The sequence below is a fragment of the Gopherus evgoodei genome, chromosome 4 (assembly GCF_007399415.2).
Source record: "Gopherus evgoodei ecotype Sinaloan lineage chromosome 4, rGopEvg1_v1.p, whole genome shotgun sequence".
NCBI lineage: Eukaryota > Metazoa > Chordata > Testudines > Testudinidae > Gopherus > Gopherus evgoodei.
In genome coordinates, this window is record NC_044325.1 from 53,720,695 (window position 1) to 53,735,936 (window position 15,242).

The window sequence follows — 15,242 nt, forward strand, 5'->3', positions numbered from 1 at the left end:
CAAGAATTCCAGGGTATATTTTTAGGAATATTTTTTAAAAGCCTCTTACAATTACTCAAGCAGCTAATGCTTTTTGCAAATTTTAGGCTAGTCTGATCTGTTCTTTTAGGGTGTAGTTTCTGTGTTTGGCCCCAAAAGGTGTGTGCCTCTTTACATTCAGGACAGAAAGAGTAGAACTGCCTCTCACATCATTAGGGAGTTGAATTTTCAAAAGTGTAAACAAGCCGTGTTGTGTTGGTTGGTTGGTTTTAAATCTCCTGACTTTTAAGTCATGGTCTGGCTCATGATTTTTCAAGTCTCTTTGTTGGATGAATTTCACTGTCTCAGTTTAACATCCATATAGTTAAATAACTGCACGTACTTCTTTATGTTTACAAAAAACACTTGAAATACAATATTTTGCCCTGTTAAAAGTATCCTACCTTGCTGGGAAATTGTTACCCTGGACTGTTTAGTGTTTGGAGCTGGGCTGGCTGTTCTAGTTTCCATAATGTAATCTAGTTAAGCAATCGTTTCCTGGGAAGCTTCCAGACTTGCTGAGTCAGTAATCTGGCTGACTACCAGGAAAACAAATTATATCTCTACCAAACCAAACACTAAACACATCAACTAAAGAAGTAGGTGCCCAGTGGGTAGGATTCTAGCTTTGACAATGGTTTCTAAAAGACATAATATGCTACCGCTCTATCAAAAATAGTTCCCCTTCCTTTCCTTCGGGAGACTTGTAATTGTGTGAGAGAAAATAAATCAGCTCCAGCTATAGAAATAGGCTCTTCTGAAGGCACATTTAAAAACATTTAAAAATTCCTGATAGAAAGAAGGAGACCACAAGTATTTTTGTAGCATCACTGGTAGCCACATCCCCTCAGAAGAGACCCTTCCTTCTAGCCCAGCATATCTCCTGGGCCCACTTCAAAAACCCTAAAGTGACCTTGATTCTCCCTCTCACCTACCAGCAACTCTTCAGACTGGTCAGATCCCCATAAGTGCTGACTCACCCTCAACTCTCAGCCCCTTAGACAGCTAGAGGAATATACTAAGGAAAGCTGCTTCCCTACCTCGTCAAAGCTGAAAGAGAAATTTGAGATGACCAGAAAATGGAGACAAAAAGTTGATGGATCTTAATTGTTTGAAAGATGCATTGGACCCAGTTCTTTGTTTTTAAAAATGTAATGGATGTCTCTTGGTGGTAGAATTTCTTCCTCTTTGTTCTCATTAAAATTATGCAATTTAGTCCCAACAAAATTCACCTGTTTCTTGGAGGTTCACCCCTTTACTTTAATGTGAGTCAGCATGGCTTCCATTAAAGGAATACTGTGCAAGCACAATCTGCTAGAATTCTTTGAGCATGTTTTTAAAAACTGGGTAAAGAGATAACTAGATGTGACATATTTGGTCTTTAAAAACACCTTTGCCATAGTCCCTCACAAGAGGCCATTTAAGAAACTGAATCACAGGGCAAAAGATAAAATTGTGTGTCAGATTAGAAATTCTAAAGTTTCTAGTAGAGAAAACCAGAATTAGGAATAAATGGTTATTTTTAAGCTAGTTAATATTTCGTTGTCTCAAGGCATCTGGCATTTGTGTTGTGTTTTATATAAATTGTTTTGAAAAAGGGAGATGAAGATTGAGGTGGCAAAATTTACAAAGTTTATTTAGCTTAATCAAGACTAGATGGGGTTATGAGGGACTCCAGAGGGACATAACAAAGCTAGGCGACAATAGGATAAGCATATGGTAGGCATATTCAAAAGAATAGAATAAGGCTTTCAGTATGTAGTTCTAGTGACAAGACTTGTAAATTGGAACTCTAGTTTGTGCCAATAATATAATGAAATGAAAGCAAACTGAATGTTTCTGAATGTTGCTATTCCCCTTCCAGCACACTTAAACCTTTCCATCTGTCCTTTCCAATTTAAATAATAATAAAATAATAATAATGATAATAATAAAAGTGCAACCATGTCACTGCATGTGAAAGGATCTAAAAAATGTCCATGTTTCAAGACCAAGTCAGACAGTAGGACATTGTGAAAAATGCTCCACAGATGATGATAGAAATAAGGCAACCCTTTCAAGGATTAGTTTCTTCAAAAGTAGAAAGTGCTTAGGTTAAAACACAGTGTAGCACATGTATCATTGATTGTGTCCTGTGTGAGCAAAAGGGCAAATCCGGAGCTCAGTATCTGGCCCTGGGAGTGAGCAGATGCCTGGGAGGAATGTATCCTTTTCCAGGACACAGCATTGCCTCATGGATGTTATTGAGGCATAATGGCTAAATTATTCTCTGCTTGCCCTTTATACCACCCCAAGGGAGAGGTGAGGCAAGGGGATCCATGTAGCAACAAAATCTCTAGCCCTTCCTCTGACTTCCCCATTCCTTCTGAACTCTGCCACACAGAGAACTTGTGTGAAGTGGGGCTCTCTGCCATTCACAGCATGTGCACACACTGTGCTCCCACATTTGCTTGTGCTGCAAAACCAGACGGGTTCCCCTGCCAAAGGGCTCGCTGTGGCTGTGGAGGGGGGAGGGCCTGCATTTCATAACTGAGTTTGTAAAAAAGTGATAGTTCATCATGACTTCACTTAAGTTGACACAATTCCATTTACTCTCTGTTCTAGCTTTAATCTGTTGTTTAGCCCCGTGGTTTTTTACAGATCCATTAAGCACAAGTATTTTAAGAGAAACCCACAAAATTCCTTGGAAAATGGATCTATAAACCAAAATGGGAGGTGTTGGCTGAAGAAATGTTTTCACTTTGTTTCGGTCATAGGGAGTTTCACATACAGTCCATACATTATTAAATGTCCTTGCAGAAATACGTCTGAAGAGACTGGTTGACAAAAAGCACATTTTTAAATGTACAAATTTTAAAAGGGCTCTTAAATTTTAAAAGCAATGGGCTTTTTAAGTATCTGATTGACAGAACAAAATTTGTTGGTTGCACTGGAAATGTCAACTCTGGTAAAGAAACCAAAAATATTTTAATTTTATTCATTCGGCCTTTAATGTTCTTGTCAAGCTGTCCTACAGTAGCTCAAGATGGTGAGTAGCAGCCTCAGGGCACAAACCCCAAATTGACCATGATATCTATACTTTGATTTGACCAACCAAGTACCAAATATAAACTCCTCAAGCACTATAACAGCCTAACCATGGAGTCTCAGACTGTCTTCTTGGGTTGATGATCTCTTACACCAAAAATCACAACAGGATACTTCCAGTCCCAAAGGATACTCCCAGTCCCAAAGGACCAGTCACTTACCCCAGGTCAATTGCACTTTAGATCTCATAGCAGAACAATTAGGAAAAGAAAACAAGGGAGTTATTCTACAAGGTTAAAACAGGTAATCATATGTACAAAAATGAATTGCAGTCTTAAGTTTCAAAGGGTAATAAAAGCTTTTATAATAAGCAAGCTTTGTATCAGGGTGGCCAAACTTGCGACCCTCTACGTTGCATATGACAATCTTTAGATGTTTGAGAGCCAGTGGGGTTTGGGGCTTCTGCCCCAGAGGCAAAGCCAGCTCCAGGCACCAGCTAAAGAAGCAGGTGCTTGGGGCGGCCAATATTAAGGGGCGGCACTCTGTCCGCTATAGGGGCGGCATGTCCGGGTCTTCTGCAGCGATTCGGTGGTGGGTCCCTCAGTCCTTCTCAGAGCGAAGGACCTGCTGCCGAATTGCCACCAAAGAGTGGAGCGGCGTGATTGTGCTGCTGCGGCTTTTTTTTTTTTTTTTTTTGGCCGCTTGGGGTTGCAGAAAACCTGGAGCCAGCCCTGCCCAGAGGAGGCATTTGCGGGGCTCAGGGCTTCAGCCCTACTCTGGCTGAAGTCCCAAGCCCTGGCAGGCACACCCAGCTGGGCAGAAGCCCCTACCCCACTACCCTGCTGCAAGGCAAAGTTCCCAAGCTCTCCACACCACCGCCAGTCTGGTAGGTGGAGAATGGGGGTGAGTATGGGGGGCTCCAGGAGCCACACTTTAACTGTAAAAGAGCTCCATGTGGCTCACAAGCCACAGTTTGGCCATCCTTGCTCTATACATCCCTTAGCGCAACCCAGACTAACATTGAGAATCTTTTGCTTATGCCTGGAAAACCTTACCCTTGAGTGTCCAAGCAGCTTAGAAAGACAGTTTCTTCTTGTTAGGGGTTTTTATCCTATTCTCTGAGCAGCCAGATCAGCTAATGGGAGGAATTCACTTGCACATCTCCTCTTCACTGTGGAGGGAGAGCAATCAGCAAAGTCTAATGTTGATGGGTAGAGCCCCGCAAATCCGTGCATATCCACTTCAGATCCGCGCATATCCCCATCTGTGGACCATTTTTGCGGATAGTGAATTGGATGTAGATACAACTGCGCAGGGCTCTACTCACCAGTGACGCCTGGCCAGCAGTGTCCGGCTTGGGCAGCCAGGGGGGCACAGCGCACTCGGCTGGCGGCCAGCAGCCAGTGGCTAGGACTGGGTGGCAGATCAGAATTGGGATTGTCCAGCACCCACTCACCATTCCATTTCCTGTCCATCAGCTCAAGCCCCTCAGGCATCCCAACATGGCCCGGCAACACTGGCCGCGCTTCCAGTCCCAGGGCTGGCCCTCCGGCTCCTAGGCAGCAGGGCCCTGGCTTCCCGCCCCTCCACCCCACTGTGATGCAACATGCACTGCTGCTTCCGTGTGCTGTCGCTCACGAGCCCTTGGGAGTAGCACATGATGCGATGCCCCTTCCTCCCATTCCCTTCCTCTCTGCGCCGTCTCCTTGAGACCCTACCCCCACACTGTCACTCACCCCCAATCCACACCCTCGCGCTGCATCTTCCCTGCAAGACCCCGCCCCACAACTTGCTCCCTTCTCCCCGCCCCCATCACTAGTCCTTGTGAGATAGCTTGCTGGTGCAGATGGGATACAGGTAAAAGACAGCTAGTGGATTGCAGGTTTATAGTGGTGGATGCAGAGCCACGTATTTTAATCTGTGCAGGGCTCTTTGTTGGGCAGGAGATAACATCTCCTGTTGGAGACTATAAAAGCAGCATCCGACGAAGTGGGTATTCACCCACCAACGCTCATGCTCCAATACATCTGTTAGTCTATAAGGTGCCACAGGATTCTTTGCTGCTTTTACAGCTCCAGACTAACATGGCTACCCCTCTGATGTTCGAGACTAGTATTTCACACTTGTTAATGCTTCTCTCCTGTCTATTGATTTACAGTTACAGAACAAACACTTCAATAGTACCTTGTAACATAGGGTACAAATACTATAAGTGAGATTAATGCATGCAGCAATTTATAATTACTTCATAAAGTCTAAATACTAAACATATTCTTATAACTGTAGTACCTATTTTAACAATAATAACACAGAGATGAGCCAGAGAGTTTCCAGCTATGTATTTATCAGCGTTCATTTGAGACCTAGGGGCCTTTGCTGAAGCTGGCACCTGGTCTGCCAGCGTCACAATTCTGACCTCTGGTCTCTGAAATTACAGCTTGTATGTTCTCTCCATATATTTTTTTTGTAACGTGAAACTTTGTGGGAAATGTTAAGTCACACTATTGACTGAAAAGAATAAATAAATATAACTCTAAACTGTCACCTGTTTTTTATATGTAGAGCTGCTTCCTTGTGTGGGTTAATAGCAGAGCATGTTTAGCATAACTTGCAAGGCTGGCTACAAAAGTGCCATGCCAACGAACACCTGTTCTCACTTTCAGGTGATGTAAATAAGAAGTGGGCAACATTATCTCAAGTAAACATAAACAAACTTGTTTGTCTTAGCGGTTGGCTGAACAAGAAGTAGGACTGAGTAGATTTATAGGATCTAAAGTTTTACATTTTTTTTGTTTTTGAGTGCAGTTATCTAACAACAACAAAAATCTACATTTTTAAGTTGCACTTTCACGATTGCACTGTGGTACTTGTATGAGGTGAATTAAAAATACTACTTCTTTTGTTTATCATTTTAACAGTGCAAATATTTGTATTAAAAATAATAATATACAGTGAGCACTGTATACTTTGTATTCTGTGTTGTAATTGAAGTCAATATATTTGAAAATATAGAAAAACATCCAAAAATATTTAATAAATTTCCATTGGGATTCTATTGTTAAACAGTGCAATTAACACTGTGATTAGTCACGATTAATTTTTTGAGTTAATCACGTGACTTAACTGCGATTAATCAACAGCCCTAGTAATAAATAGCCAATAATTTGTGATATTTGGTTACAGATTACACCCCAGTACTTTTTAATGACTGAGCATGTCCACCATATATGCATGTATTCTCATATATATATAAAACATGACTGGTGTGAGATACCATTGAAACAGTATCTTAAAGAAATTGTCTTTTATTGTGCTATACACTAAGATTGCTGGTCCTCTTTTCCAAATCAAACCTTCATTCTCTGGGGTAATTTTTCTAATCAGGTCTTAGGAAAGTTCTTGGCAAAGATAGAAAAAAATTAGATTTTTTTTGGTCAGACACCTTCTCTTCTATTGGAGTTAGTTTTCTGTAGAAAACAGCTTTTCTAGAAAGTTGAGACCCATAATGCCTAACTTGAAAATACTGGTACCAAGGGCAAGTGGACTAGTTAAAGTTAACTTTGTTCTCTAAATAAATTTTTAAACTTTCGTTGCTGAATAGCTGGACAATAATATGAAGTCCATACCTTTCCTGGTCTTCAAAACTTTCTGTGTTATGATATGAGTTAAGATCTGGATTGTTTGCATTGGGTGTCATTGGTGAGAGAAAAGAATGCATTTTATTTCTAGTTCTATCCCAAATCTACAGAGTAGCCTTTTCTAAAGGAAGTGTATATATTTCTGGAGGGCATGATTTTCTTTATTAATCCATGGTAACCTAATGAAGTTTACACTGCAGCAGTTTTCTTGTTTAATACAGACCCAGTGTCTGGCTTGGTAGAGCGCGCACACGCATGCGCACACACACACGCACACACCGCCCCTCCCAGGCCACTTACTGCTTTGAGCTGACTGGCTTGATAGTACCACAGAACAGCTAACTCACCCTGTTTAATGTGCCTCTGCAAATACCTGCACTCACTCTTGGTCTTATCTTATTGTATATACATTCTAACATCGTTCTCTATATTCCTGCTAGGATTTTATCTGGGATGATTACAGGAAGATTTTGAAACAAGAGAGAAATCCTTGGCAAAATATTCATTTTGACTATGACTGTTCTTCCCAGCCACAAAATTGCATACTTCCCTTAGCATTCCAGATCTTTTTTTCAGTTGCTGTAGTGGTTTGACATTTAAATCATTGAGCTCTTCTAGGGGGGTTGAGATCTGAATTCCCAGGTATCGTATACAATTTGTTGCCTATTTGTACCTAAATGTTTTCTGTTAGGAACAACTTCTCAGAGTCTGACAAAATCATAGCTGGCATTTAAGATTTGGCATAATTTATTTTAAATCCAGATGCTTTCCTAAAGTCATGGATTTTAGGGTAATATTTGGTTTTTGCTTAAATATTTATAATTACTTTTTAAGATTAAAGACTTTTTAATTTTTGTAGCCAGTACATTCTTTAAAAATCAGTGACTAACCTAGATGTGTTTAAAATGTTCCTTCTCTGTGTATTTACAGCAAAAGACACCATCTGAATCATTCATTGGGCGAGAGAAGAGGTCAAATTCTCAGTCCTACATTGGACGACCTATTCAACTAGATAAGATTTTACTTTCCAAGGTTAAAGTACCTCACACTTTTGTCATCCACTCCTACACGCGCCCAACAGTTTGCCAGTACTGTAAGAAGCTTCTCAAAGGGCTTTTTAGACAGGGCTTGCAGTGTAAAGGTAAGTGTGATCAACAATATGCTGATTGCGACATTACAAGTGAAGACCACAGAATTTTTAATAATACTATTCTTTTCAGGCTGTAATCTGAATTTATTAATAATGATGTGTACTGTAATTTGAATAAAACATCAATATGGCTAGACTTTTCTTGGTTCACTACATTGTTTTAATATTTTTGTAGCTCAATGGTTTGAGTATGTGTAGCTCAGTGGTTTGAGCATTGGTCTGCTAATTCCAGGGTTGTGAGCTCAATCCTGGAGGGGGCAATTTGGGTATTTAGTTGGGGATTTTTCCCGCTTTGAGCAGTGGGTTGGACTGGATGACTCCCTGAGGTCCCTTCCAACCCTAAGAATCTATGTATGTTAACAATTTACATGAATCAAGTGGAAGAACCCATTCAGGTGCATAAGAACTGAATATGTAAAACATCAATAATAACAGTTCAAAATATTTACCATGTAGTGTTAGAGTCGTGCATATATTTTGGTTGTGATGATTATAATCCCTCATTGATCAGATAGCTGTTGCTGTCATTAAAGTGTCTTTAAGGCCTCAGTCTTGCAAAGACTCATGCTTCAAGTTAAGGGCCTAAGATTTGTCTTGATAACAATAAAAGGTTGTGGATTTTATGAGAACATGTTAGCTGGCATATTCTGACTAAAGTGTTTTAAAACTCTAACATAGACAAGGAAAGTAGCGTGTTAGCATGTGTTAGCTGGTCAAATTGGAACTTAGGCTAGGAGTTCAACTTGAGCTGGCACATACTAAAATAGTGGTCTTGTGTTTGCTAGAAAAACAGACACCTTTTATCTTAGTGAAGACAACCTTAAATTAGCCACAGTTAAGTCCTTCTTGTAATGTTAAGCAGCATACTCTGAAATCAGCTGTTTAAGGCTATGTCTACACTGTGCACCTTACAACGGCGCATCTATGCCGCTGCAGCCATGCCATTGTAAGGTGCACAGTGTAGCCGCTCGTTGTCGCCGGGAGAGAGCTCGTGTAGCGTTGCCAGTGTAGACTAGCCCTTAGGCTTTGTCCACACCAGCGCTTTTTGTCATTTAAACCTTTGTAGTTCAGGGCTGGTTTTTTTCACACCCCTGAGTGACAAAAGTTTTAATGACGAAAGTGCCATTGTAGACAAAACCTAAGGGCTAGTCTACACTGGCAATGCTAAAGTCCTGACTTGGCAATGCTTTAACGTGGCTTGTGTGATCACGGCACAGCGCTGGGAAAGAGCTCTCCCAGCACTCTAAAAACCACACCTCCACAAGGGGCGTAGCTCCCAGTACTGGGAGCACTGTCTATACTGGCGCTTTACAGCACTAAAACTTGCGGCGCTCAGGGGGGTGTTTTTTCACATCCATAAGCGAGAAAGTTGCAGCGCTGTAAATTGCCAGTGTAGACATGCCCTCAGTCTAGGGCTTTGTCTAAAGTCAAAGTTATACCAGTTTAACGAAAGATGTGGTTGTAAACTGACTTAAACCAGTGCAGAAACTCTGTGTGGACACTCTTACTTTGATATAAACTTGTTTTAATTAGCTTAACTTGATTCCCTACAGAGTTATGCAAATCAATATAAACCAAGTTTTAAAAGAAATAAGCGTGTCCACACAAGGTTTTGCACTGGTTTAACTCAGGCTATGGCTACACTTGAAATTTCAAAGCGCTGCCGCGGCAGCGCTGCAAAGTGTGAGTGTAGTCGGAGCGCCAGCGCTGGGAGAGAGCTCTCCCAGTGCTGCACGTAAACCACATCCCTTACAGGTGTAGCTTGCAGCGCTGGGAGCCGCACTCCCAGCACTGTGGCACTGATTACACTGAGGCTTAAAGCGCTGTATCTTGCAGTGCTCAGGGGGGTGTTTTTTCACACCCCTGAGCGCGAAAGTTGCAGCGCTGTAAAGTGCCAGTGTAGCCAAGGCCTCAATCAGTTTTTAAACCAATTTAAAGTTAATCTTATACAATTTACAACATAGAACAAATTTCTCCCAGTCCCTCCTCTTTAGTATATTTCTACTCTTGTTTTAAGTTAAAGCCGTCTCTACAGTTTCTCTTATTCTCAATATCAGTCTTCAGAATTGGAGATAGTGCCCCATTCTGTAGCACCAACTAGTCAGACTGCAGACTGCAACCAAGCCCTCGGGTCTTTGCGTGGATAAGGCTAGGACATCACCTCCATTCTGAACAAGCCCCCACCCAGATTGCCATAACTAATACTCCTCCCTTACCCCGCAGGAAAACTTCTAGAGTGTGTATCCTATGAGTTGCATTGGCATGTGGCCAGCATAGCATTCTCTGGCCACCTTAGATTACCATCTCTGTCATTTGATTAATGTGAAGTTAACTTTTATGTGTAGAACTGTAATTGTATCAGTGAAAAAGGAAAATCAACAAAATTATCCTCTTCTTTTTCTTTTTTTAAATCAGATTGTAGGTTCAATTGTCACAAGCGCTGTGCAGCTAAAGTGCCAAATAACTGCCTTGGTGAAGTAGCCATTAATGGAGGTACGTTATCTTAATCACTCTAACTGTCTATGTTTAAGCTAACGAAGGAGGAATTTTGTAAAGCAATTTGGAGAAAGAGTTTTTTCCCATTGCCTTGGCATGGCTTTTGCTTTATAATATTTCTGTTTATGTATTGAAGATGAAGTGTGGGAGGAAACCCACTGGGGATTCATATTTCATCTTCATCAAAAGGAGTTCTCCAAGATATTTAGTACCTGTCGATAGGCACAGCTGTACCATATTGGCAGAACAGACAGCAGGCTATGACCATAAAATGTTTCACTTAGGGTATGGCTACATTTGGAATTTCAAAGCGCTGCCCCGGCAGCGCTGCGGGAGTGCTGCCGCAGCAGCGCTTTGAAGTGTGAGTGTAGTCAGAGTGGCAGCGCTGGGAGAGAGCTCTCCCAGCGCTGCATGTAAACCACATCCCTTACGGGTGTAGCGTGCAGCGCTGGGAGCCACGCTCCCAGCGCTGCTGCCCTGATTACACTGACGCTTTACAGCGCTGTATCTTGCAGAGCTCAGGGGGGTGTTTTTTCACACCCCAGTTGCAGCACTGTAAAGTGTGAGTGTAGCCAAGGCCTGAGTGTGGGCTGTCAGCAGCATACGTTTTGTGGGGTGTCAGTGGCTGCCAAAAAACTTCTAAACCCCTACACAATAAAAGAGGGCACTTACCTATCGAAGACAAAAACAAATTGTATTTTAGTCTAGGAAGGAACATGTGTTTACTGTAGGATAATCTTCCTGAACAGAAATGTGTATCTGAAAGAACTGGGAAGACCCTCCAGGAAAAAAATTCTACTCCTTCCTGTTGGTATGATGTTCATTACATCAGCTGCTTGCCAGAAATTAAAGCTTGAAAATCTGCCCACTTCCCCCTGCGTGTGGTGTCAGTTTTGTGTCAGGCGCAGGAATGTAGGGGTAGGCTTGACAGACGGCACTGGGGGAAAGGAGGGTGGTTTTAGATTAGTTGCTGATTACTTTGAAAATGTCATTTTCAATGAGATAAGGGAAGAAAAAATGTGGTCAAGTGTTACATTTCCTAATGCCTGGTGTCGGCTTGAACTCTTCATAACTTACATACAGTACACACAAGGTTTTCATTAAACAATTTCCTCTGTTAAACCTTCTTTCTTAATTCTGTGCTTCACTAAACAGATATTGAGAGTAAAATAAAGACTTTTTTTAAAATAAATGGTGGATAAAGTGTCGTTAAACTAGGGAAAACTGACTATAAAAATGAGACTATACCATGTTTGTTGTTAGTTGGTGAAGGTTTTAAAAAATGTCTAGTGATTTTGAGTGCCCAACTTGAGACAACTTATCAGGGGCCTGATTTTTCAGAAGGTCAGTGCTCAACAATTTCTATGGTCGGGCCCCTATTAAGTGGGTACCCAAAACCTCTGGTCATTTTTTTAAAATGTTGGACAAGATGTGTTCAGCTCACCATAACCACTCCTGTAATATACCTCCGTTCGGTCAGGGTAACTGGGAATGATGCCTAAGTAAGGAAGAACGCAGCATAATTTTCAAATCCAGGGGCCAAAAATATGCGGTAAATTGTTCATATGTTAATTTTATTGGTGATGTTATTGATTCTTCTCTATAAAGAACTTCCAGTTGCTTTTAAAAAATGAATCTATGCAGCTTTTCCAACCCAACTTCTATTTTGACAGTGCAGATACCTATGAACGCAGAGCTGCGTGGGGTAAGAGAGGGAACATGAGTCACATTGCTATCTGGCTGGGGGTACATAGGGCAGTGCTAAGGAGAAGTGTGATGTGAAGGAGTTGAGCCACAGGCAGAGAGTGAAACAGGTGCTGTTATTCAAGAGCTGGGATGAATGACCAAGGCACTCCCTTAGTTGCTCCTTAATCACTGCCTGAAACCACCTGCTTTCCTCGCTGACAGCTGCAGTCCATTTCCCAGTCACTTCAGCCTTTCCCTTTGGAAAAGTACCATGCTGTTTTCACTGACTTCCCTCCTCCATGTGTGTCTGGTGCCAAGCTGATGACAGGCACATAGTGCTATCTCTGTGGAAATGACAGAATGAAGCAAGCTTGTCTGAAGCTGCTGCTGGGGAAGGAGGCAGATAGTGTATAGAAGGTGCTGACAGGAAGCCAGTTCTCTCTTCTCCAAGTACAGCTCTTGAGAAGCAGGGCTCAGCCATCTGCAGCTCCTGTCCCCCTATACAGTATCTGCTTAATGTTGCTTTCCCCCAGTACCTAGTGAGTTCTCCATCACCTGTCCACACCCAGCACTAGGACTCTGTGTGCTGCATCCTAGATGCAGGAATATAGGGTCCCAGTACAAGAGGAAGTTTCATCCTTATATCTCATTGTATTTATTTAAAGAGGGCCCTGGATAGGTGTCTTTCTAATACTTTAAATCTAAATAAATAAATTAAAATAAAAATGTCATTCTGCCCATCTGCTCTGTAATGCTTCGCCCCCAGAATAGCAATTGAAGGCTGGAGCTATGAAATTCAAAGTATGATTTCATTAATAAACAAATTGAACACTGAATGTGAGAGATTATTTTTAACCATTTGTGGTTTTATTATACATAAAAATTAAAAATGTTTAAGTGTTGGGGGAAAAACAGAGCCCTAGACCTTAATGTGCCATCTATGGCCGTATGATTACATCTGCCAAAGATGGGGTATAATATGTTCCTTGCACAGCCACATATAAATGATTAGAATCCAAACTGTATTAAACTATAGCCTATGAGTTGAGTGGTTAACATACCTAATTGTATGCCACAGGGACCTTTCCTCCTCTCTCTTCTCCTCCAGCCCCTTGCCATCTGTGTGAAGCTGATTGACAGGAAAAGCTTTCATGTTCTCTTTCTTCGCTGGGCATCCTTTACTGTCAGACTGACTTTATTTTTATTACCTGACATTTGAGAAGAACCTCCCCCATAAATAGATGAGTGGGTCGTTGAGAATGCGCAGAGTCTTTCAGATGGTATTTCCCTGTCTCAGATTGCTACATGGCTATCTGAGTGGGAACAACTACAGTGCTAACAGCTGAAAGGGAATACCCCAGAAAATCTAATGCTGTCTTTTCTACCTGTCAGCACTACAGGTTTTGGGTGGTTGAATCATAGCCTGTGTAGCATCAGGGTTAAAATAGGCCAAAATAATTTGCTTGTGCTAAAGAGATATAGGTATATTGTATATAATACATGTTATTTCTTGTTTTAATCTCACTTAGGCAACTCATATCTTGAAGTGAAGAAGAAAGTTCAACACCATGTTAGGAGAAACAAATATAAACACAATATGAACTTTAAATTACTGCTGAAGGAGCACATAATGTAACAGAATCAAACTGGCTGCAGCTAGAGATTGAGTCTAGTTTTAGCAGCCACTAAGGAGATGCAATCTGTGCCTCATCTTAATACTTGAAAGAAAGGGGAACCTAACCACTGGTGAATTCAGCCTTGGTTTCACCTATCCCTGTCTTTGTTTCACCTCTACAGACTCCACATCCATCCTGAGATTAATCCATTTTGCAATGCTGTCTTATAATGGGACTGTTGAGATCAATCTACTATTTTCATGTTAAACATGGGCACCTTCTTTTCAGTTAGGGTGACCAGACAGCAAGTGTGAAAAATCGGGATGGGGTAGGGGGTAATAGGAGCCTGTATAAGAAAAAGACCCAAAAATCAGGATTGTCCCTGCAAAATCGGGACATCTGGTCACCCTGTGTTCAATATTATGCATTAACATGCGATTCTTTGCAACTTCTATGCAAAGGGGGGAAAAGTGGTGACAAGAGGGTGATATTTTCCTTTTAGTTAATATATATATAGTGCTATGGTAAATAATTACCTTGGGAGTTTATTTTAATAGCTTATGGTCACGTAACAGGAAATTGCTAGGTTTGAAATTCCTGCTCTCCAACCTAACTACACATCAGTTTGCACCTGTGGACTGCCAACAACTATCAGGCATGGTGCACATCATTCAAGCTTCATAGAAAATCTGCCAAGAATTATAGAGGCTGAATGCCTATGAGTACAGAGTTTGAACAAAGGCCCACAGATTAAAAATGCTTGCTTTGACTTTGACAGTTTTAACAGAAGATCATATTTCACATTTTCTTTCAGAAAGTGTTGCATTTTGACAGGTTTGGGGTTCTGGATAGTAATTCCCAATAACTAGTTAAACTTCATACTTGGTCAGTGTAATAGGCTTACTTTTGTGGCACAGATGGGCTAGAGGCTGTAGTGATCAGATGGGGACCTGAACTTTCCCTAAGTCCATGGTTTTGATTTGACCTATCTCTGCTATTTTTATGTAATTCTGAAAACCATATTCCAGATTTGCTTAGTCCTGGTGCTGAGTCAGATGTGGTCATGGAAGAAGGAAGTGATGACAATGACAGTGAAAGAAATAGTGGTCTTATGGATGACATGGACGAGTCTATGGCTCATGATTCTGAGATGTCAATGACAGGATGCCACAGTGACAATGGGGAAATGCAAGATCCCGATCCTGACCATGATGATTCTAACAGAATGATTAGGTGAGCTGGGAAGCACAACCTTTACTGCCATATCTTATTGCACCTACTATGTCTATAGCTGAGTCAAAAACTTGAAAAATCTGCAGATATTCTGATTCCTAAAGAGAATGGATTCTCAAATAACTCTTGCAGCTGCTTCACTGGATACATTTATAAGGGATTTGAGAGAGGACTATATATAACTGTCTTGTAGATAAAGCAGCAGCAAATTGAAAAGAAAACAAGCATCCTAGGTCTGTTTGGTTATGGAGTAAAACAAGAATATTCTTTTTTTAGACTTTGATTTTTACTTTTTTCCTGCTATTTTCTAAAAGTAGAGTTAGAATACTTGTGGTTTCAACTGAATGGTTCTCCGACCTGCTCTTGAGATGTAAGTAC

The 15,242-nt window shown here is 41.2% G+C and overlaps 1 protein-coding gene across 2 annotated transcripts in view; it reads left to right on the forward strand.

The window, feature by feature from the left end:
• The window catches only part of PRKD1 (protein kinase D1), a 310,871-nt gene that overhangs the window by 265,332 nt on the left and 30,297 nt on the right, over positions 1-15,242 (forward strand). For both annotated transcript variants that reach the window (XM_030559354.1, XM_030559355.1), the window contains 3 exons: positions 7,614-7,824; positions 10,249-10,326; positions 14,660-14,864. In XM_030559354.1, the coding sequence (XP_030415214.1) occupies positions 7,614-7,824; positions 10,249-10,326; positions 14,660-14,864 (494 nt within the window). The remainder of the gene's footprint in view (positions 1-7,613; positions 7,825-10,248; positions 10,327-14,659; positions 14,865-15,242) is intronic.